Source organism: Lissotriton vulgaris, chromosome 3_1, assembly GCF_964263255.1.
Source record: "Lissotriton vulgaris chromosome 3_1, aLisVul1.2, whole genome shotgun sequence".
Taxonomy (NCBI): Eukaryota; Metazoa; Chordata; class Amphibia; order Caudata; family Salamandridae; genus Lissotriton; species Lissotriton vulgaris.
In genome coordinates, this window is record NC_141689.1 from 1,038,538,905 (window position 1) to 1,038,561,621 (window position 22,717).

A 22,717-nucleotide genomic window follows, 5' to 3' on the forward strand; every position below is an offset into this window, starting at 1 on the left:
TCCTCCAGTTCATAGTCTGATTTCAAGTCTTAAAAGGGATAATCTCCTGGGTACCGAACAAGCAGCCTATACATTTGCACCTGCCCTCCTGCCATAGGCGAAATCCCACTTGTTGCAACCCCGGGGTAAAGTCTGGGTTAGATAGTATAGGAGTCATGGGGGAGGGAAAACGAACACACCCGCCTTAATCACTAGGGTGTTCTAAAACGTTGCTAGTCACTGATGAGGAGTAGAGGCCCCATGCAAGGGCAGTATAGTTTAGTGATAACGTTTTTTTTAAACTCTTTTGATTGAAAAACAAAGAAAAAGACAATACAAAAAGGAAACCAAATCTCAGGTGAACACAAACAGTTTCAACGCATGGGTCATTGTGGCAAGGTACAGAATCAAATGTAACAACATTTAGTGCTAGGATCCTAGGGATTCCTGTGCTTCAAGGTCACGGCTCGGTGTAGGTGGTTCACAGATCTCTCCCCGGTGGCTATTCCATGCACCCCACTTCTTCGGGCAACCCCTGGCCACGTACACTGCTTTCTTTCTAAACATACACCAGTCCAGGTCTTCCGCCCATTTCTTGACTCGGGACGGCTGACTGGCTTCCCAGAGCTGAGCTATATTTCGTTTAGCCACCATGTACGCTAGCGTTACCCATTGTTTCTGGTACGCATTTAAATCCGTAGGCTCCCACACATTCAACAAACATCTCCTGGCTACTGGTCGTATCTCTGCACCCAAAACTTCCCCCAGCTCATCATGGATCTTCGTCCAATATAGCTGTATCACTACACAATGCCAGAGAATATGCATTAAGGTGCCAATTTCGCCACACTCTCTCCTACACTCTCCACTCTCAGCTCGTCCCATTCATACCAAACGAGGCTCCGTTATGTAGGATCTATGTAATATCTTCAATTGCACCAGTCGGAGCCGCATCTGGATAGCGACTACTTTCGGGGAGGAAACCGCCTCTGTCCAGCAGTCCTCGTCGTCGAGTTCTAACCCATCTGCACTCCGTTGGGCTCTGATCCGCTCCAATGGGCTCTCCCTGTTGTTGACCAATTTCCGGTATATAAGAGAAATAGTTTTCTCCGGAATATGCCCATCTAGTACACAGAGCTCAAGAGGTGATCCCTCCGTGAGCACCGTGCCCTTAGGGATATGGGTGGTGAGTGCATGTCTCATTTGCCGATATCGGTAATATTCGTTATCATGCAAACGACACCGTTTTTTGGGGGATTCGAATGTATGCACCGTGTCTTTCCCCCACACATCTTTTATTTGGGTAATTCCGATAAGGTCCAATCTGTCTTACCACTTAGTTTTCCACAGACTTCCCAGCTTCTCAGAGTTGAGCAGGGGAGTGGCCAGTGTCAATCTGCCTTCCCAACCGAGACATTTATTGGCCGCGTGCCACACCTGTATCGCATGCGCGGTCGGGCCAGTCAATGGAAACCTCCCAGGCCTGGAATACAGAGCTCTATCTATCATCCCACCCGGCGCCTGACCCCGGTCCATGGCATTGCCCGGATCCCGTGGGATTCCGTAAACAATATGATTCACAGCAGCCAGCTGTGAGGCCCAATAGTACTTCCTTAAATCCAGAATTCCGATCCCGCCGTCGTACCATGGGAGAGTCAGTTTACTAAACGCTATACGGGCCCTACCGTCCCACAGGAGCTGCCTCTGAAGAGCCTCTATCTCCCTAAAGTATGCAGTCGGCACTGGGTCTATCGAGTTCTGCAAGGCATATAAAAAACGAGGCAACGCCATCATCTAGAAGAGAGCGGCTCTTCCGAGCAGGGAGAGTGGAAGAACTTTCCAGCGCTCCACATCTTTCTTACACCTGTTCAACGAGGAAGCTAAGTTATTATCATAGCGTAACTGTGGATTGAGCGTAATAAATATACCTAAATACTTAAATCCTACAGTCTCAATATGAAAAGGGCACGACTGCGGAATCACCGGCGGGTCGCCCACCAGGACAAAGAGCACCGACTTTGCCCAGTTTATGGCCAATCCGGAGTATCTACCAAAAATGGCAAGTACGTCTAGAAAGTTACGGAAGGATTCCTTGGGGTTGGTGAGGTAAAGCAAAACGTCATCTGCATAGAGCGAGATCTTATCTTCCCAGTCAGGCGACCATCGTAAGCCCCGTATCAATCCATCCCATCTGACCCAGGCCGCCAAGGCCTCCATTGCGAGTGCAAAGAGTAATGGGGACAACGGGCATCCCTGTCTCGTGCCTCTTCCCAAAGAAAAGTCACTACACTTACAGTTATTGACAACCACTCTGGCTAGGGGATTTGCATATAGTAGGCGCACCCAACCAATAAACTCACTTCCAAAGCCCAGCTTCGCCAACACCGCAAACAAATATTGGCACTCCACTCTGTCAAAGGCCATTGTGGCGTCTAGAGATACCAACACTGTCGGCTCATGGGTCCTCGGGGAACCCCCAAGGACTCCATGAAGTCTGCGCAGATTTAGTGCCGTGTTCCGACGCAGCATGAAACCGGATTGATCCGGGTGAATCAGGGTCATGATCACCTTGACCAGCCTAGTAGCCAGGAGCTTTGCTAGAATTTTGGGTTCTGCGTGGAGAAGCGATATGGGTCTAAAGGAGGAGCATTGTGACTTAGGATTACCGACTTTATGTATGACCACTATATTGGGCACTCGTTGGTCATATGGAAGCTCACCCTTCTCTTTGCTTTCCACGAACATGGCGTGGACGTGTGGGGCGAGTCTACCAGCATTCAACTTGTACAACTCAATTGGTATCCCGTTGGGACCTGTCACTTTACTGGACTTTATCTGCCTGATCGCCAGCGCAACTTCATCATCTGAAAAAGCAGAGACAAGATTGCTTCTGTCCTCCTCTGACAGACTAGGCATAACAATGTCTCTGATCATTTCGCTATTCTCAACTTCCGCAAATTCACTACCGGCCGTGTAAACCTTCTGGTAGTACTCAGAAAACTCGTCTGCCACAGCCTGTGGATCCGTGATCTTACGTGACTCCAACCCTTCCAATTCAGGTACCAGCCTAGATGCTCGCTCCCCGTGCTCAAGCCATGCAATCAATGTACCGGCTTTATCGCCGTGCTCATATATACGGCTCTGGACGGCATTGTTTTGAGCCACCGCTCTATCTCTAACAAGGTCTTTATATTCCTCCTGTCAGAGTATCAACAGGTGGCGCTCTGCAGGCGTATGTGACTTAGTCACCTTTTCCTCCAAAAGTATAACTTCTGTCTCTTCTTCTTACCTGACACTAAGGATAATACCTCACCTCTCGCTACTGTTTTGTATGCTTCCCAGAGGGACTGCGCCAAATCTACAGACCTCACATTTTCCAGAAAGTAACGGTCTGACATCTGGAGTACCTCTTTTTTAATAGCTGGGTCCTTTAACTGACAGGCGCTAATGGGAGCTATCCCGCCCACTGCCGGCTGATCGAGGGCGATCTGCAGCCATAATGGAGAGTGATCAGAGATTCCTCTCCCAAGATACTTCACCTCGTGGACCATGATCGCCATTGCCGCTGGTAGCAATATGTAGTCTAACCTAGATAAGCTACTGTGAGCTGCTGAAATGTGGGTGTTATGTGTCAATGTTGGGTTGCGTATTAGCCAACTATCAACCAACCCCAGCGTGTCCAGGAATTCTGAAAGCCATCTCTGCGTCTGTCTAAGCGCCCGCGGCGGGCTGCGGTACACCTCCCCATCAAATACGGCATTAAAGATGCCTCCTAAGACTAGGCCACCAAGGGGCAACGTGAGAAAGACAGAGCTCAAATCTCGGAAGGTCTCAGTCTGGCGGTGGTACATCTATACTACTATAATAAAGGAAGAACTTTCAGCCTTTGAGGAGGGTAAATTTGGGAACCACAGCGCCAATCCACACACCCGATACACCGTTGGAATCATCAGGGTGTGTAGATGGGTATAGGCTATATAAATGTAAAAAAAAAATGTCATTTAAAAAATTTACAGTAAACAAAAAGTAGTCCCTCCGAAGTAGTGCCGGCCACGACGTGCGTGCTCACATCAGGAGGGCGGGGAGGAGCGGCGTCCAGGAGCGCGACGAGGAGAGGTGGACATGGTGTGGGGGAGGAGTGGTGACGTGAGGAGTAGCGGACAGGCCAGCGGCGGTGCGAGCAGCGGACAGGCTGGAGGAGCGGCGGCTGAGGTAAGGGAGCGGCGGACATGGCGCGGTGGAGGAGCGATGACGTGAGGAGCAGCGGACAGGCCAGCGGCTGTGCGGGCAGCGGACTGGCGGGAGGAGGGGCGGCTGAGGTAAGGGGACCCATGTCGGGGCAGGCGGGGGACGGGCTGGGCGGGGGCCCGGGCTGCAGGAGAAAAGAGAATGATCTAGTGTTTTTATGCAATCATTAACACACCTCTAGGCCAAAAAGATTAGCTATGATGTAAGCTTTTCCAGCCAATGTACACTCTGTAGAACAGATTGGCAAGCTGTACACCTCTGCAAAGAAGAACAGACATATTTAAAGAAGTATATCAGCAGCGGACAGGCGGGAGGAGCGGCAGCTGAGGTAAGGGGATCTATGTCGGGGCAGGCGGGGTCGGGGCAGGCGGGGGATGGGCCGGGCAGGGGCCCGGGCTGCTGGACAATGTTGGGGCGGGTGGGGGGCGGGGAAGCCTGTTGCTCCCGGACAAGGTCGGGATGGGCTGCTAGTATATAAATATAAAAGTGACGTCTTGCCCCCCACCCGCCCCGAGACTCCCGCGTATCTGCCCCTTTGTTCCACCCACGTAGCCTGCACAGACAGAGGAAAGGAATTCTTAACCAGAATCCCGTCCCCCCTAGAGCCGGTGGTAAACCCAGCATGCACCACTAACTTATACCCCCCTTTGTGGAGGGCCATGCATCTATTACCTACCAAGTGTGTCTCCTACAACAATACCACATCTGGGGAGTGTCTCCTAATAAGTTGACTGACCATCCCTCTCTTGATCTTGTCACCCAATCCATTCACATTCGAACTCAGCACTCTCATCCCTGATCCTCGACTACCCTGTGCCATTCAACCCATGAGAAGAGCATCGCGCTACATTATTATCACCTGACTCAAAGAGGAAAGGGAAAAGAAATAACAAAAGAAAACTACAATTACACAAAAACATATCCATCCCACCTCCCCCCACCCTGCACCCCTGCTTGCGGCATTCGCAAACCCCTAATTCGAAGTGTGCCTGTCGCCCCATATTCTAACTAATCAACTATCTAAATGTAGATCAGAGGAGGAAGCCAGAGCCCCGCATCTCCGCCCCGCCCATAGGAATCATGTCTTGCACCTGGAGCTACACCTAATTAAAGGAAGCCGCTACATAGGATTGGCTTGCAAGCGGTACCCCTCCCCACCAGCCTGCATTGCTCGAGCTACAGCGATACTTATCATTCCTATTCCTGAGCACCATGTCCATCTTCGCCGCCCTCTGCCCGGGGATTTCTGTGGGGAGGAAGACCCTCCAGCCAATCCGAGGCAATTTCAGGGTTATCAAAGAACAAAACTTTCCCCGCCACCTCAACTCGCAACTTGGCTGGGTACAACATTGCATATTTCAAACCCCTGTCCCTGAGCCGCCTCTTGACTCCAAGGAAACTCTGCCGCTGCCGCTGGACGGTCTGAGTAAAGTCCGGAAAAAAGGAGAGGGTGGAATTCATAACTCAGGGGGCCCCCGGATCTGGAAGCCTGCAGGATAGCATCTCTATCTCTGAAGTTGAGCCCCCTCGCGATCATCGGACGTGGTTGGGCCCCCGGTTTAGGACGTCCTCCCGGAATTCTATGAGCACATCCTATCGTAAAAAAGTTACCCAATCCTTTCGGCTTCAGATGGTTGAGGATAATGTCTTCAATAAAAAGATCCAGGGCCAGACCTTCAGCTTTCTCCGGGACGCCAATTATGCGTACGTTATTCCTCCGAGCCCATCCTTCGTAATCGTCCAGTTTGCGGCTCGCCAAGTCACTGACAGCTATGAGTCCACGAACCTCCTGTTGCAACTTCGACACATCGTCAGTCAAGCTCGCGATTTTGATAAAGAGTGACTTGACCTTCTCACAGGTTTTGGTGAGATCAGCTCGGATTAGGTTGACCTCAATGGACACAGTGTCCAGCTTATGGTCCAGCGAAGCCATCTGCTGCCTGAGGGAGGTCTTGAACCCCTCTATGGTGGCCATAACATCTTGCAGTGTGGGTTCTGATGCAGAGTCAGCAGATTCTCTATTTCCTCCAAACATGTGTCCCGACCCAGAAGGCGAGCCTCTGGGCAGTGTATATCGGTCCAGTTTGTTAGCTTGAACGGATCGGGACCCCTTAGTCGACCTGGACAGTGATTTTTCATCCTCTGGTTGAGCCGCCATCTTGAGAATGCACGTGGAGGGTCGCTAACCCACGGCCAATGCACCTGCGACGGCAGTCCGCCAAGGAGCACCACCGTCACAACCACCGTCCCCAGCACATCAGCCCCTCACCGGATGGATCAGCATCCACGCCACGAATCGCCATCAGACCGGTTGGGTAGACGTCACAGATTCGTCAGGTCACTCCGCGGGTCCCATGATCAGCCCACCTTCATGCATCGGTTGACTCCTTAGCACACAATTTGAAATCAGCAACTGGGAGGATTAGCTGAAGTATCTAAGAAATATAGTAGACATTTGTCAAATTACACCAAAGGTATTAGCAAAAAATTAACATTTCATACCTCAGAGGGAACTGGAAAAAAGAAACCATTCACAAAAATATGTTTTTTGTTTTTAATATGTTTCAGTGTTCACGAACACTAAAAGATAGTTGAAAAAATAGGAAACCCTATTAGAGAGCCAAATTCACACACTTTTGCAATTATGATTCGACCCCACCCCTGAGTTTCCCGATTTGCTATAGTTCATAGTATGCCACATTTATTAATACCGTTTCCTTTCTCTGAAAATCTCTTTTTACGAACGCTAAGAAAATGAGTTTTAAAAACAAGCACTGGCAAAGATAGTAGATGTCTCTCTTTCTTTAGTTTGAGAAGCAATGGCATTGGTATGCCCAATATTCTTTGCCAGTTCTTGCTAGTAATAGAAGGAAAATGTATCTTTTTTGCAGAATTTTATAAACCAGCAAAGACAATTAAAATACATCTTCACACGGATAAAAAGCAACAAAGATGATACTGTGAAGCAAATGCTACGAAGGGCTGGCTGGCTGGTACGTAAAAATGAATTAGCACGGCAGACCTGCAACATAAAGGCGGAACTATGATTTAGTAGCGATCAAGGACACAAAAGAAAAACTACACATATACCTTCTACTGGCATAGAAAAAGACTAAAATCTGCAACCTGCTTGGCTTCAAAATGGCCATCGAAACAGGACATCGAGGCAGGGCGAACAGTAGGTAAAACTCAGTGTGGAATTCAACAGTGAATCATGGGTAATTAAGAATTATGAACTCTGCTTGAGGGACTACTGGCACAAATTAAAAAGTGTACATAAGTCCTTACTCACAGCCATCCCTCCAAGGGCTGTGCTCCCTGGGGTCGCATCCCTTCCTCTGGTGCACAAGTTGAGGACTTCCTCTGCACTCGCCTCATCCTCACCAGTTCTGTGGTGCAGCAACAGACATCTGTCCAGGAGTCGCTAGAGCCAGGAAGACATGAGGCATCACGTGAACTGATACGTGGTTGGATGATGTGAGAGATGTAGGAGACATGGAGCATGGTGATGTGAGAGGCAGAGAGCAAGGTGATCCATGAAGGGACCATGATGGGGAGGGGAAGTGAGAAACAATGTGAGGTGAGAGGTGAAGTGTGCATAAACATGGCAGGGAGTTGGGTGACAGGAAGGGAGATGGGAGTGAGGGAAGCGGGTGATGAGCAACAAGCAGCGTGAGAGATATTGTGAGTGAGGACTATTAAATTCTCAGAACCTAATTATTACAGCAATGGGATAATATAACCTTCCTCATCGACAGCCAGTGATAAACCACAAAAAACAAATGACAGCCATTGGTTGAAAGAGCCCTCGTCTTTCTGTACCAGTTCTTGTATGTATTGTTTTCTTGAAATATTCGCAATACTTATGGGTTCCGGATTTTCGTTACAAATTTAGTTGTGAACCCAATTTCCTTAAGAATTACCCAGAGATAATCCCACCCCACTCGGTCAAAAGCTTTTTCAGCGTCGAGTAGTATCATTCCGAGTGGGGAGGGATTAGTGGCTGCTATGTCAAACAGAGTAATAGCAGTGTTTACGTGTTGAGTAGTATTTCTGCCTACTACAAAGCCATGCTGATGTTCGCTGACCAGCTTAGGCATAAGGGGGGAAAGTCTTGTGGCGATTAATATAGCGAATACTTTGGCATCGGCATTAATCAAAGAAATTGGGCGGTAAGACCCGCATTCCGTAGGTGTTTTTTTTTTTTTTAGAAAAAAAATAATTTTAGCAGTATTCCAAGAGGTCGGGGCCCTATCGGTTGTACTTATATGATTAATAACTGAGCAAAGTATTGGAAGTAATTCCTCGCAACATATTTTATAAATTTCAATCGGCAATGTGTCATCCCCCGCAGCCTTCCCAGAGGGGAGAGAGAAGATAGCGGATTTTAGTTCTTCCTTAGTAAAATCTTCTTCCAGTTCTTCCATATCTACTATATCCTTCTCTAGCCGCCAATTGGTTCTAATGTAATTTTCTACCATCGATATAGGGGGGACGACCTCTGGGGTATATAATTTAGTATAATATTCTACAAATTGTTGTAATATCTGCTCTGGACTAGTATGATTAATACCATTTGCGCCTTCTATGCTCTTAATTAAAGAAGTAGATCTATCGTCAGCAATTTTATATGCGAGAATTTTACCTATTCTATCGCCGCTCTCGTATTGCGAGAATTTATATTTATGTAGTAAATTTTTAACGAAAATCCAAGCACTTTATGACTGCCCTAATGCTGTAATTGGATATGATTGTTTACTTTCTTCTAAAATTTTCAATTTTGAGAGGGACCAGGCAGGGATGCCCGCTCTCTCCTCTATTATTTGCTCTTGCCATGGAACCTTTTATTAATGCTATACAAGAGCAGGTATTGATAAAACCATTCACATCTGGGATAAGATCGCTTAAAATAACTGCTTATGCGGATGATTTGGCAGTTTATACATCTGACGTGATGGAAGCTAGGCAGGAATCATCAAAGAAGCAGATACATTTGGTGAAGTATCAGGATATAAATTAAATCTAGGCAAGACCCAAATTATAGCCAATTATAAACCTCAGATACCAGTAACGGGAATATGCCACGCCGCCACCTATCTAGGTATCAAGTTAACATCTAACATCAAGGATATAATGGCATTGAACTATGATGTATTACTTAAAGACACTCAGGCTCTTCTAAAAAAATGGCATAAGGTGCCTTTAAACCTCATAGGGCGAATTAACCTTATCAAAATGAATATTTTACCAAAATTTTTATACTTATTCAGATGCATTCCTTTGAAGATAAATAAAATATTTTTTAGGAAACTCGACGGCATATTGGGCAGTTTTATATGGGGCTTTAAAAAGAATCGCAGAGCACTTTCCTCCCTGAAATTACCTTTTATTAAAGGAGGGCTTGACTTTCCGGATTTCAGAATGTACTACTTTGCATCATTTTTGGGACGGTTACAGAGCTTGTTTAATTCTAATAATCCATATTTTTTCCACCAATTTATGTTAGGATCAGATTCCTTACAATTTTTGGCCAGAAATAATGACCCGAATTATTTTAAAAGAGTTAAGTTTAAGACTGCAAAAGATATAATCAGCATATGGAAGATGGTATTGACTCAGAATGAAGCAACATTCTATCATTCTCTTTTAACTCTTTGGAATAATCCGGGATTACCAAGTATTTTTATTGATTCAGGATGTAAAATATGGGCAAGGCGAGGTATAGTAAGATTGGGGGACCTATATGGGTCAGCAGGTTTCTTGGACTTTGACACACTTATGCTATTATATAAATTACCTGCAAATGCTTACTTTAAATATATACAAATACGCGACTTCCTTATAGGGAAATTAAACCTCAAAGAGATTGTTGACTCAGACTTATGGTTGTGCATGTATAATGGAGTAGGGAACAATAAAAACATCATTAGTCAAGGATACAAATGCTTTATCGAAGGCAAGATAGATGATTGCCCCAAATTAGCACAGAAATGGGCTCTAAGGTTTACGGCCGGTATCTGTTCAAATGATATTTCTTCTTTTTTAAACAAAATCGACATATTAGTCCACTCTTCAAGCTTAAAACTCCAAGCATATAAAACGATATGTCAACTTTACTATACTCCTTTACAAATAAGTAAATGGGCCCCCAACAACGACTTTAACGATCGTACCAAATGCCCAAAGTGTCATACTCAGACTACTGATTTAGAACATATGTTGGTTCTCTGCCCTGTTCTTACTCCATTCTGGGACGGCATAGAAAATATTCTGAGATCAAAACAACTAATTGAGGTACCATTATCATCAGACATGATCCTTATAGGCTTACAACTCAACTCTTTTCCATTTCAAGACTTAATTTTTATTTTATTAGCATGTGCAAGGCTGGTCATAGCTCGAGCATGGATAGAGGAACAATCACCTCATGTAAACGAATGGTGGTGCTTGGTGACAGAGATATATCATATGGAACTACTGTTAGCTAGGAAAAGAGGTGCTAAAGCACTGGCTAAAATAGATAGAATTTGGGGTTGTTTGTTTCCTACTTGTGAATTGAACTAATGTGAAATTGAGTCCTGTTTTCTTCTTTTCTACGACTCTGCAAACTCATTTACCTATTTTATTTTCCTTTTTGCTTTCTTCTTTTACTGCTTCTTGTAATATTTACGCAGATTTTGGAATTTATGTTAAATGAAATAGTTTGTATGTGCTTAAAATGCTTGTGTCACCTTTAAAAAAAAATGTTAAAAAAAAAAACTTATGGGTTCCGGAGTAGAGTGCTACTCGCCCAAAAAATGCTTCAACACCCCATCAGGGGTAACAAGCACTATCTAAATGCAAATCTTTTTCCCTCTTCTATCCCTTCGCTATCCTTCTGAATCCAAATAACTGACTAACCTATCCACCACTCAAATTACATACATATTTCACTATACTAATTCAACACTAAACCTTTATTGGTTCCAGAGTAGCGTGCTACTCGCCAAAAAAGCACTTTGACACCTCGTCAGGGGTAGTAAGCGCTATATAAATGCAATTACAATACAATACATTGAGGTATGCCTGACAGCTAAAGCTGCCAGTAGGCGAGACAGAAAAAGTACCTTTAATTTTTTACCCCACTTTTAATGCCTAAGTTGATTGATATTCATTCTGCCTGAGGCTAATGAAACTCATTACTGCCTAGGGCAATTCATGCTTATCAATGCCTGGGCAGTAGCATACTGTCTAGGCATATAGATGTTCATCACTGCCTTGGCCCAACATTATTACTTGCTACTGCTTGGGGTCATTAAGGCTGATCACTGCTTGGGGACATTGATGCTTATTACTGCAGGGGGCCGCTGATGATCATTAATGTCTGGGTTAGCATTAATGCATGTGTCTGTCTGCAACCATTGAAGTTTATTACTGTAACAATATTAATGTTAATTACTGAGAGCAACCACTTCATTACTTTCAGGCGCTGTTGATGTTCACTCTTGTTGAGCAATTGACAAACCTATAAGCCAGGGCATCTGGGGAGGATGTTGAGCAATGAGAAAAGTCTCTACATGCCTTGGTTAAGGATTGTGGGGGAATGTTGTTTCTGGGGGCAGCAGGGGGTTTGTTTCTTGGAACTCTGCCCATGCGTTTTGGGGACGCGGGGTTATCATCGTGTGCTGACTGTCTTTAAGTGTTCTTCCCAATATCTCCCCTTCTCATGACATCATCATCATTATATCGACCCTCATGACTGGGCACCCTATCTTTTTCTACCTTCACCACTCTCCCACCACTACATTGTGGATCGTGCCTCATTAAATGTTAACCACTTTATACCTTAGGTAATTGCAATAATAATCAAAACACCCTTTAAATTCACTGAAAAGGGATTAGTTAAAGTTTAGTTAAAGTTGACCGGGGGAACAATGAGCTGTACTGCACAAAACTTTAAAGATTGGCAGTTCAAGAGTTATGAGAGTAAAATATATTTTTCTCCTTTCCTCACCAAGCACTTTTAATAATGTGCATTAATTTACGCGAACATGCCATGCACTAGCCACACGCATTACTATATGTCCATTACTAGTCTCTGGAATGCTGCAACATCACAACAGGACTTCTTGTTACCGAAGCAAATGTGGACTACAGCTACACTGAATAACCAATGATCTTTACAGAGCTCTTCCCTGATATCTGTTCCATACAGTATACCTTTGTTCATGTTAGGCTTAAGAAGTTGTCATCACATTCCCCAGGTCTTATGGTTCAGCATTGGGTGTTTTTACTATGAAACATATTAAAGACCTTTGGTACTATATTTCAAATGCCTATGTGCTTCTGCCACTGAGTATTGTAAAGAACAGGCTGCCTCACACAGTCTAGGGAGTGATCCACTGTCGTGTAGTACCACATCAAAGTTGTTTCCTAAATATTGATTTTTCACCCTCAAGAACAGTCCTATGTAGTAAGAGGCTGTATTCCAACATTCATTCATGAATGTGTCCCTTCAATATCATTATTAGGTTCCTCCTGAAAACCATGCAGATGCTTTAACATTTCAGCATGGAGCAAAATAAAATATGAATGTTATGTGAAAACAAGTTGCATTTGGTACAAATGTTCCAATAGTAGGAGATGCAACATCACTACTCAAAAAGAAACATACTAAGATTAAATCAATGACCATTCTGTGCTTGTTTTATATTCTTTGTTCTGTTATGGAAGGACTTTGAGTACTGACTGTGAAGCTGGAAGAAATTCTCAACTATTAAGAGGCCCTCAGAATAATGCGGGGAGACTCTAATCTCAGAAATAGTCGCTTACACTGGCAATGTCTGTAGTATATTACTTACAATATTCAGAGATGTTGAAAGCTGCCGTAAAAAGGAGACTTTCTTAAATGTGGCTATGATGCCACTGTTTCTTACTATGGAGTAAGAATTACAGGGATAGATCATGAAGCCTCTGAGGATGATTGTTCTGATATAGAGATGGACACTGTCACTTGAATGGTTGATTAAGTGAGATTCCAGGGATAGTGGGATCCTCCATGTAGGATTCTGCCCTGCCTATGTTGGTATCTTTCAGCACATCAGACTGGGCTAAACTATTGCAATGCTCACTTTACACATTATCCTCCCATTTGCAAATATGTTTGTATGGGTGTGATATGTGTATAGCATGACCATAGCGCACAGACCTTTACAAGGTCAAAGGCAAGGTTACAGTCAACAAGTGATTTGAGAGATTGCCGATTCGTGGACTATTACTGAATCATGATATCGTGTTCTTTAATGCAGCATGTCTTCAACTTTTTCCTAATTTAGAGTGGGATTGGGATAAGTCAGATGGGTATGGAAATGGTGTTCCAGACCCTGGGTGCATTAATGGAAAAGGCCTGTTAGTTTGTTGTTTTCTTTTTCACACTACTTTGTCTCCATTCTGATGGAGTATTAGCTGCGGATATGCCAGGAGCCGTCGAAGATGGTGAGCTTTTCATCCAGGCAGGCTGGGGTACCGTTCGTAATGTCTTTGTAAACGATACATCTGGGTTACAAGAGGATGCACACTGGCAAGACACCACTGGTAGAGACATGCTGTGGTATGTAGGATTCCTTAAGGGGTGCCAGGATGTACTCTAGGGGATCATTGAGCAGGGAATTTCTACCATTCAGATGTCAGATTATGAGGCTTGAACAGCTGTTCTGAAGTTGCTTTCTGGGAGGAACAATTTCAGTTTCTTCAGTAGAGAGAGAAGTTTTCAGACTGTCTTTGTTTTCTTGGCAATGTATTCCTTTTGAATGACATTGTTGTCCATGGTGAATCCAAGTGACTTGGCATTGAGCGAGAGTTTAGGTTCGAAGCCATCAAGTTCATGCCACTGAGTCAGGTTTATACTAGTTTATACTTGTTAGTCTTGACAAGTAACAGGAATTCTGTCTTGGTGTGGTTGAGCTTGCAGGGGCTGGACATTCAGGTCTGGATCAGGTGAAGTGTTTAAGTCATTGGTTGTATAGAGTGGAGGAGACTTCTCACTACAGTTGTGTATTGTCAGCATATTGGCGAATTGTGATGCTTTCATCTGTGAGTATAGCCCCAAAGGGCACCATGGGGAGGATGAAAATGACAGGGGACAGTATGGAAGCCTACAGGTGATAGGAATCTTCTGGAGCTGCCCAACTGAATTACTTGGTGTTGGTTGGAAAGGAAGAAACCAATGAAGGGCATTGCTAGTAAATCCCATGAACGACTTCAGAGTATGGATAGTTGTGAGATGGCCGATGGTGGCAAAGGCAGCTGAGAGGTCAAGCCATATCAGAAGGAAGGGTTGGTCATCTTTATCTGTGGTTAATAGGGCATCATCTACAATGTCTATGGTATCTGTCTCTCTGCTGCAGCGTGATCTGGAGCAGACTAGTCCTCATGGAGGAGATGGATGGTATTGATGTAATGGTAATATTGAGTGGTAGCTTCATGGGTGTAGCTATTGTTAGTGCATCAGGTGAAGTTGCACCTCTGCCCAAAGGTATGAGGGGCTTACTTCATCCTTATTTTGGCGATCCTTTACTTCTCAAATTGTTGGTGGATGGGACTGTGTTCTTTGCTTGCGTTTGGACCTGTTGGTGCTCTGCTACATCAATGGGTAAGTATTTGATTCCATACCACAGCTTGGTTCTCAAACATGATGGTGTGAATGTACCATTTGCATCCTATTGCAACCAGTGGCCTTGACTTGAATATGCAACCTAATACCTTCAATCATTTTACAACTTTCTCTATTATCAATAAGGTGATGGATAATATCATGGGGAGCAACTGCGTAGACACTCAGAAAAAATCTTGTGTTTCTTAACAGTTGCAATTCAAGCTTACATCACCAGCCTACAACAGTTCAAACATCAAGGTAATACTAAAGGATGCAGTAAGACTGTGAGTGGTTCCCGTCAACAGTTTGATCTCTTTTGATTCTGCCCCACTTACTACCCCACTTCAGTCCTTTCCAATCTACCCCATTCTAATACACCCAATCTACCTCACTCGAGTCTATCCTGCTCCACTCCAATCTACTCCACTCCAACCTACCCCAATGCACTCCTCTCCAATCTACGCCACTCCAATTTACCCCACTTTACTTTGCCCCAATCTCCCTCAATCTACCCCACTCCTATCTACTTCTCCCCTATCCACTCCAGTCCACTACAATGTACCCCAATCTACCCTATCCCAGTCCACCGCACTCCACCCTGCTCCAACCCACCTCGCTCCAATCCACCCCGCTCCAATCTACCGCACTCCAGTGGTAAAATGCTGCAGTTCCTTTACCCAAAATGATTTTCAAATTCAAGCGTTATAGTTTTGCGCACACATTCTCCCACACTCTTTTCTTCCCGTATCACACTGTTTCTATCCTTTCTCCCAGTAACTCTCCCTCAACCCCAAGACGCCACCATACTCAACAAGCATTGGCAATGCCAATAGGTCTCGCTTATGCGAAAGCCATTGGCTTTGGCAATGTGCTTTAGCCATGTTATATACCAATGTGGCTGCTATTCAGCTAAAAGTTAGTGGCGTGCTATGGGGTGGGGTAGATTGCAGTAGATTGGAGTGGGGCAGAATAGGGTTGCTTAGAGTAGCGTGGAGTGGGGTAGATTGGGCTACAGGGGAGTGGTATAGGTTGGGGTACAGTGGAGTAGAATGTGGTAGATTGGCGTGGGGTAGAGTGAGGTAGACTGGAGTGAGGTACATTGAGGTCAATTGGAGTGGAGTGAAGTGTGGTGGGTAGATTGGAGTGGGGTTGAGTGGGTTAGACCGGGGAGGAGCAGATGGGAAATATTGGAGGGGAGTGATGTAGACTGGGGTAGAGTGGAGTGGGGTAGATTGGAGTTGGGTGGGGTAGACTGGAGTGGAGTAAGGTAGATTGGGGTGAAGTAGATAGGAGTGGGGTAGATCAAGGAAGACTGGGGTAGAGCAGAGTGGGGCATATTGGGGTGGATTGCGGTGGGGTAGATTGGAGTGGGGTAGATTGGGCTAGATGGAGTAGATTGGAGAGGGGTAGATTGGAGTGGAGTGGGGTAGATTGGGGTGTGGTAGAGCGAGGTAGATTGGAGTGGAGTAGATTGGAGTTGGGTGGGGTAGATTAGAGAGGAGTGGGGTAGATAAGGGTGAAGTAGATAAGAGTGGTGTAGATCAAGGAAGACTGGGGTAGAGTAGAATGGGGTATATTGGGGTGCATTGGAGTGGGATGGGGTGGACTGGAATCGGGTGGAGTGGGGTGAATTGGAGTGGAGGGGTAGATTGGAGTGGGGTGGAATGGGATAGATTAGAGTGGAGTGGGATAGATTGGGATGGGGTAGATAGGAATATGGTGGATCGAAATAGATTGGGGTGGAGTGGAGTGGTATAATGGGGTAGATTGGAATGGAGCCGGGTATATTGGAATGGAAACTGGAGTGGGGTGGATTGGAATATGGATTGGAGCATGGTGGATTGAGCGGGCTGAATTGAGTGGGGTGGATTGAGTGACGTGGAGTGGGGTAGATTGGAGTGGAGTGGGGTAGATTGGAATAGAGTAGATTGGAGTGGAGTAGATTGGAGTGGAGTGGGTTGGATTGGAGTGCGGTAGATTGGAGCAGGGTGGATCGGAGCGAGGTGGGTTGGAGCAGGGTGGAGTGCGGTGGACTGGGATAGGGTAGATTGGGGTAAATTTTAGTGGAGTGGGGTGGATAGGGGAGAAGTAGATAGGAGTGGGGTAGATTGAGGGAGATTGGGGCAAAGTAAAGTGGGGTAGATTGGGGTAGATTGGAGTGGAATGGAGTGGATTGGGGTAGGTTGGAGTGGAGTAGATTGGAGTGGAGCAGGATAGACTCGAGTGAGGTAGATTGGGTGGATTAGAATAGGGTAGATTGGAAAGGACTGAAGTGGGGTCGTTTAGAGTGGGGCAGGTTGAAGTGGGGTAGAGTGGAGTGGAGTGAGGTAGAGAGGGGTAGAGTAGATTAGGGTGGGGTTGATAAGGATCAGGTAGATTGTAATGGGGTAGATTGGAGTGGGGTAGATTGGTGTGGGGTAAATTGGAGTGAAATGAGATAGATTGGAGTGGAGTTGGGTAGATTGGGTGGAGGGAGTAGATTGGGCGAAGTGGAGTAGATTGGAGTGGAGTGGGGTAAGTGGTGTGGAGTGGGGGTATAGAGTGGTGTGGGGTGGAGCAGTGTGGTGTGACGTGTCATAGAGTGTTTTGGAGTGGAGTGTCTTGAAATGGAAGGGTACATTGTAGAGTGGAAGAGCATAGAGTGGAGTAAAGTGATGTAGAGTAGAGCGGTGTAGAGTGTTGTAGAGTGGAGTGTTGTAAGGTCGAGTGGTGGAGTGTGGAGTATGCATGATGTGGTAGTGTAGTACCATTACAGACAACACATTTCCAATTGAAATGACCATACATTTGTACAGATATGCAGTTTTACTACACACAAATGATAATGTGTGGAAATGTCATCACCTAGTGTATTGACGTGATTTGATTGTATTAAAATGTTTGCTTACACCACGCTTCAGTATTACAAAAAATGTGCTTCATTTCCACCTTCCTAATTCTGATGTATTCTGAAATAACAGCAGTTCATTTTTGTTGTGTGCTGGAAAAAATAACATCTTACAGCCTGTCCTCTCACATGGGTACTCAACAGGATGGAATGTCACAAACATTCTCTCACCTAGAAGTCAGCAAAAGAGAAGTAAACATCATACTCCCTCAGAATAAAGAGCCTGACATTTGACTTCTGGCTTTGCATGCACAGCAAATGTGAAAAGATAAGAACAAGACTTAAAGGCCTGTTTATGGAAAAGTAGTACTTTGAAGGATACAATAAACAAGGTATGCTCATTGGTGGGACGAACTCAAGCTGGACAACCTAAAACAAATAAAGCCAGCAAATAGAAAGCAAGTAAATGTGAGTTACAAACCACAAAGCCAATAGTAAGCAATGGGTGGAATGTATTCCCAGGGAAGCTTTCAGAATACCCACAAGAAGAAGATGTAAGCAAATCAGGCTTCGACCTAAAAAGGCTATTGGGCAGGAGGTGGTCAGGAAGAACGCGCGGTGGGAGGAAAGGGGTGATCACTTTAGAAGAAAATGTTTTGATTACTCATTTATATTCCCATTGCTAGAAAAAACTGAAAATCTCCCAAAACTCGAGGTTCTTTTAGCACTCTGAACTTCCTCTTGACGAATTCTTGTTTTTCTGCCATGTTGCTTCACTAGGTTTTCCCCTTGGGCATCATAAAACAACGTTTGCAATGCCGGCTGCTCTTCATTTCATTTATCTGATGCTGACTGCTGTGATTTCTTCCCAGGTCCCCCCATAAGGCTGATGGATGGAGAAACCAAGAAGGAGGGCCGAGTGGAGATTTACATCAGTGGCCAGTGGGGGACCATATGCGATGACGGATGGACCGACAAGGATGCAGCAGTTGTATGCAGACAGCTTGGATACAAGTAAGATGCATCCCAAAGAGACAGTCCTGTGTGATGGTTTTGTCAACCAGTGCCTTTGAGAGAAATATGTAAGACTATGCAGTGCTTCACTGTCACATACAACAATGCGTTTCATTGTGACAAAAAAACGGTTGACCAAGGAATGTGTTTGCGAGCATTACAGGATAATTGGAAATAGAGCAGTTTGTCACACTGGAGCTTTTCTGCTAAAACACTCACGAGGCCTGAGAAATGTGTTTTTCATCTAAAACTGCCTGCTAAAGGTATGTTGTGAGAGGTTGCAGCTGTGTGTATGGAATGTTCTCAGATATGAAACTCAATTCAGTCACTGGCTTGATATAAAAAAGCCTCTCTGCTCCTTTGTTTCAGTTTAAATGGGAAAATACCTTCCTTTACAAGTGCACAGATTCACACTAGGGACTTACATTAAATATGGTATGTATGTATCTATGTATGTGTATGGAATTTCTATTGTGCAAACCAAGCCAAAAGGCAAGGGAGCGCTGTACATGATCAAACACAAGCTTAAAGACAGAGAGGAAGAGGAAAGGAAGATGAGTTGAGGAGGCTTCATGCTTTCTGATATAGTGTTCTTTAAAGAGTTGAGCCTTCAACTCTTTCCTAAACTGGAACATAAGGCACAATCTCTAAACCAACAAAGACTTCACACTTGGGGAGGATAGCTCTAATTACCTTCTGCTTGGTTCTTCTTGGTCTTGACCACAATGCAGAGACGTTAAGTGGTAGAAGAATGTTAACAAGAGGGCCTGCAGCTATTGGCAGTGAGTGCATCTGTCCCCTATGCATACGATACTGGGAACATTACGCAGAATCAGTAGAGGAAAACTCCATGTATATCTGCAAATATGCTTACAATGATCAAATCAAGGAGATGACAACTCTTGGGATGCTAGCCTTGTTGCCAGAACACTGCCCAACTTGTGACTATGGACAGCACACAGACGTGGAATGTTCTATTCAGCCCAGTTCCACAAATGGAAGCTAAAATCAATCAAGACCCATGCTTCTGTTGTGCCCTGCAATAAAGTTACCCTGCCCAACCGAACTGTCTAAATGGCTGGCTACTTTTCAGGGTGATACAAAAGGGGATGATGGACGGAGCGTTTGGAAGCTTGTTTCCGGTCCAGGGAACACATGGCTTGGCAGTTCGGGCTGGACTGTTCCTATGAGGCACAGGGTCAGACTGATTTGCATATAGCCATGTCTGAACTGGGGTGGCAGAGTGGGCTAAAGAACGGTGATGGATTAAACCCAGATCCTTTGACTGGGTGTGAGTGTTTGATTTATTCAGATGCTCCGTCCATGACCACCCCTTTTTGTACCGCTTTTGGGCGCCATAAGTGTTGCAGGGTATGCTCAGACGTGAGTCCCTTGCTCACTTTGCCACTGGATTCAAGCAAGCCGGGCTGAAGACGGCTGGAATGCCAGAAACCGGTCCTCGGAAACTTGTTTCCGGTCCAGGGAAGACATGGCTTGGCAGTTCGGGCTGGACTGTTCCCATGAGGCACAGGGTCAGACTGATTTGCATATAGCCATGTCTGAACTGGGGTGGCAGGGTGGGCTAAAGAACGGTGATGGATTAAACCCAGATCCTTTGACTTGGTGTGAGTGTTTGATTGATTCAGATGCTCCGTCCATCACCACCCCCTTTTGTACCGCTTTTGGCCGCCATAAGTGTGGCAGGGTATGCTCAGACGTGAGTCCCTTGCTCACTTTGCCACTGGATTCAAGCACGCCGGGCTGAAGACGGCTGGAATGCCAGAAACCGGTCCTCGGAAGCTTGTTTCCGGTCTAGGGAAGACATGGCTTGGCAGTTCGGGCTGGACTGTTCCCATGAGGCACAGGGTCAGACTGATTTGCATATAGCCATGTCTGAACTGGGGTGGCAGAGTGGGCTAAAGAACGGTGATGGATTAAACCCAGATCCTTTGACTGGGTGTGAGTGTTTGATTGATTCAGATGCTCCTTCCATCACCACCCCCTTTTGTACCCCTTTTGGCCGCCATAAGTGTGGCAGGGTATGCTCAGACGTGAGTCCCTTGCTCACTTTGCCACTGTATTCAAGCAAGCCGGGCTGAAGACGGCTGGAATGCCAGAAACCGGTCCTCGGAAGCTTGTTTCCGGTCCAGGGAAGACATGGCTTGGCAGTTCGGGCTGGACTGTTCCCATGAGGCACAGGGTCAGACTGATTTGCATATAGCCATGTCTGAACTGGGGTGGCAGAGTGGGCTAAAAAACGGTGAAGGATTAAACCCAGATCCTTTGACTGGGTGTGAGTGTTTGATTGATTCAGATGCTCCTTCCATCACCACCCCCTTTTGTACTACTTTCAGGGTGACAAGAAGATCTTGATAACCATGAAAACTTTTATCCATTTCCCTTCGATTAGAGTACCTTCTCCTTTCCCCCTGACAGTACAGGTCTTGCACTTTCTGGAAGCTTAAAGTCTCACCATAACCTAGTACCCTATACTGCTGTGATCTGTCATTACTCTAATGAGGGTAGGTAGTCTCAAGGGACAGCCCCTCATCACAGTGGCAGTGCATGCAGGCAAGTGCGGTGGGGCAGCGCAGGAGGGGGTGGAGTCGACAGACGGACTAGGGAAAATTAAATAAATAAATAAATCTTATTCTGTCATCTGGTAACTTCACTGCCCCACAGCGCTTACCTGCACCAACTGCAGCTGCCTCATCAGAATTTGTAGGTCAAGCTGCAACTTCAGCTCTTACCGTATACCCTGAAGTACCGGGTTCAAGCTCTTGAAAGTCTTTCCAACCAGATAGCATGAGATGGGAAATCAGGAGCTAGAGATGCAGCTTGGCCAAAGGTACCTTAAAAAATATGCTGCCATGAATTCATGTGCCCTGATTCCCTTTCTTGTATGCAAAGTCCTACATTATAAAAGTACATGATTCCTGAGCTGAACGGCCTGTTAACCCAGTAGAAAGATTGCCCAGTCTTTGTGCAAATTCGAACCACTTTAAGTCAGGTCTTTCATTTTATTTACTTTGGGTATTTAATAAAAAGTGCAGACTTCACCATATGGGTTGTTATATATAACATCAGGATATGCCATAACAGTTAGAATAGATCTGCCTTAAGATATGTGCAATTACATCAAAAAAGGAGAGACTATGACCTAGCACTGAAAGTACACGATGAAATCTAGGTTTTCAATGACTTACATAACCCAAGCAGTCTTCAGCTTTCCTAATGTCTTCCAGGATAGATTTCCAAAGCAAGATTTGGGGTATGATCAGGAGAATGCTAGAGTCAATGTTTTCTTCTTTTCAGCCTGTGGAGTCACCATGACCAGGCTTGACCGATCTCTTACACAGTCATAGATAAAGCTGAAAGCAAGCCTATTGAGGAACCTGTAGGTTGTTCAAAGTGAAGCAATCTGAAGGTGATAAACTTATCCAAATGCAATTCGGGCCTCAAGAGAAGTTAGTGAAGATTTATTAGCACTGGGGTAGTGTCGCCTAATCCCAGGAGTAGCTCATGGGGACACAGATCATCAGCAGCATTAGATTCTGGATGAGGCAGTTCACTTGGGAACTCCAGCACAAGAGAGACTCACATTGTAACATGAGCACTTCTTACTGATTATTGTCCTGTCTCACTCTGCTGCTCTGTTTCCTACTTTTGGGAAGGAACTGTTTTCTGCTGATCTCAATATATTTTGGTGAGGAGTTGTCTCTTAAATGGGCGGGGAGGTGCTTCTTTGTTTCAGAGGTTACATTCATTATCCATTGATAGAACTGGTCAGCAGGTGACTACCATACGTATATCTTCTCTGAAGTTTTCTATAGACCGTAGATGAACGTGCGCTGAGATGCTGAGCTTGAGAAGAACAAGGTGAAACACTAAATCACAATGCCTGACTTTTCCAGAGGAGTAAGATGTCAAGGCATTTGCCAAAATCTTGAACTCTTTAAGGATTATTTAAGGAACACTCTGAAACTGAAACCTCTGGCTTCTCTTTTATGTCTGCT

The 22,717-nt window shown here is 45.2% G+C and overlaps 1 protein-coding gene across 1 annotated transcript in view; it reads left to right on the forward strand.

Moving 5' to 3' along the window:
* The window catches only part of PRSS12 (serine protease 12), a 585,240-nt gene that overhangs the window by 353,267 nt on the left and 209,256 nt on the right, over nt 1-22,717 (forward strand). The window contains exon 8 of the mRNA XM_086961447.1: nt 18,560-18,701. Within this exon, the coding sequence (XP_086817573.1) occupies nt 18,560-18,701 (142 nt within the window). The remainder of the gene's footprint in view (nt 1-18,559; nt 18,702-22,717) is intronic.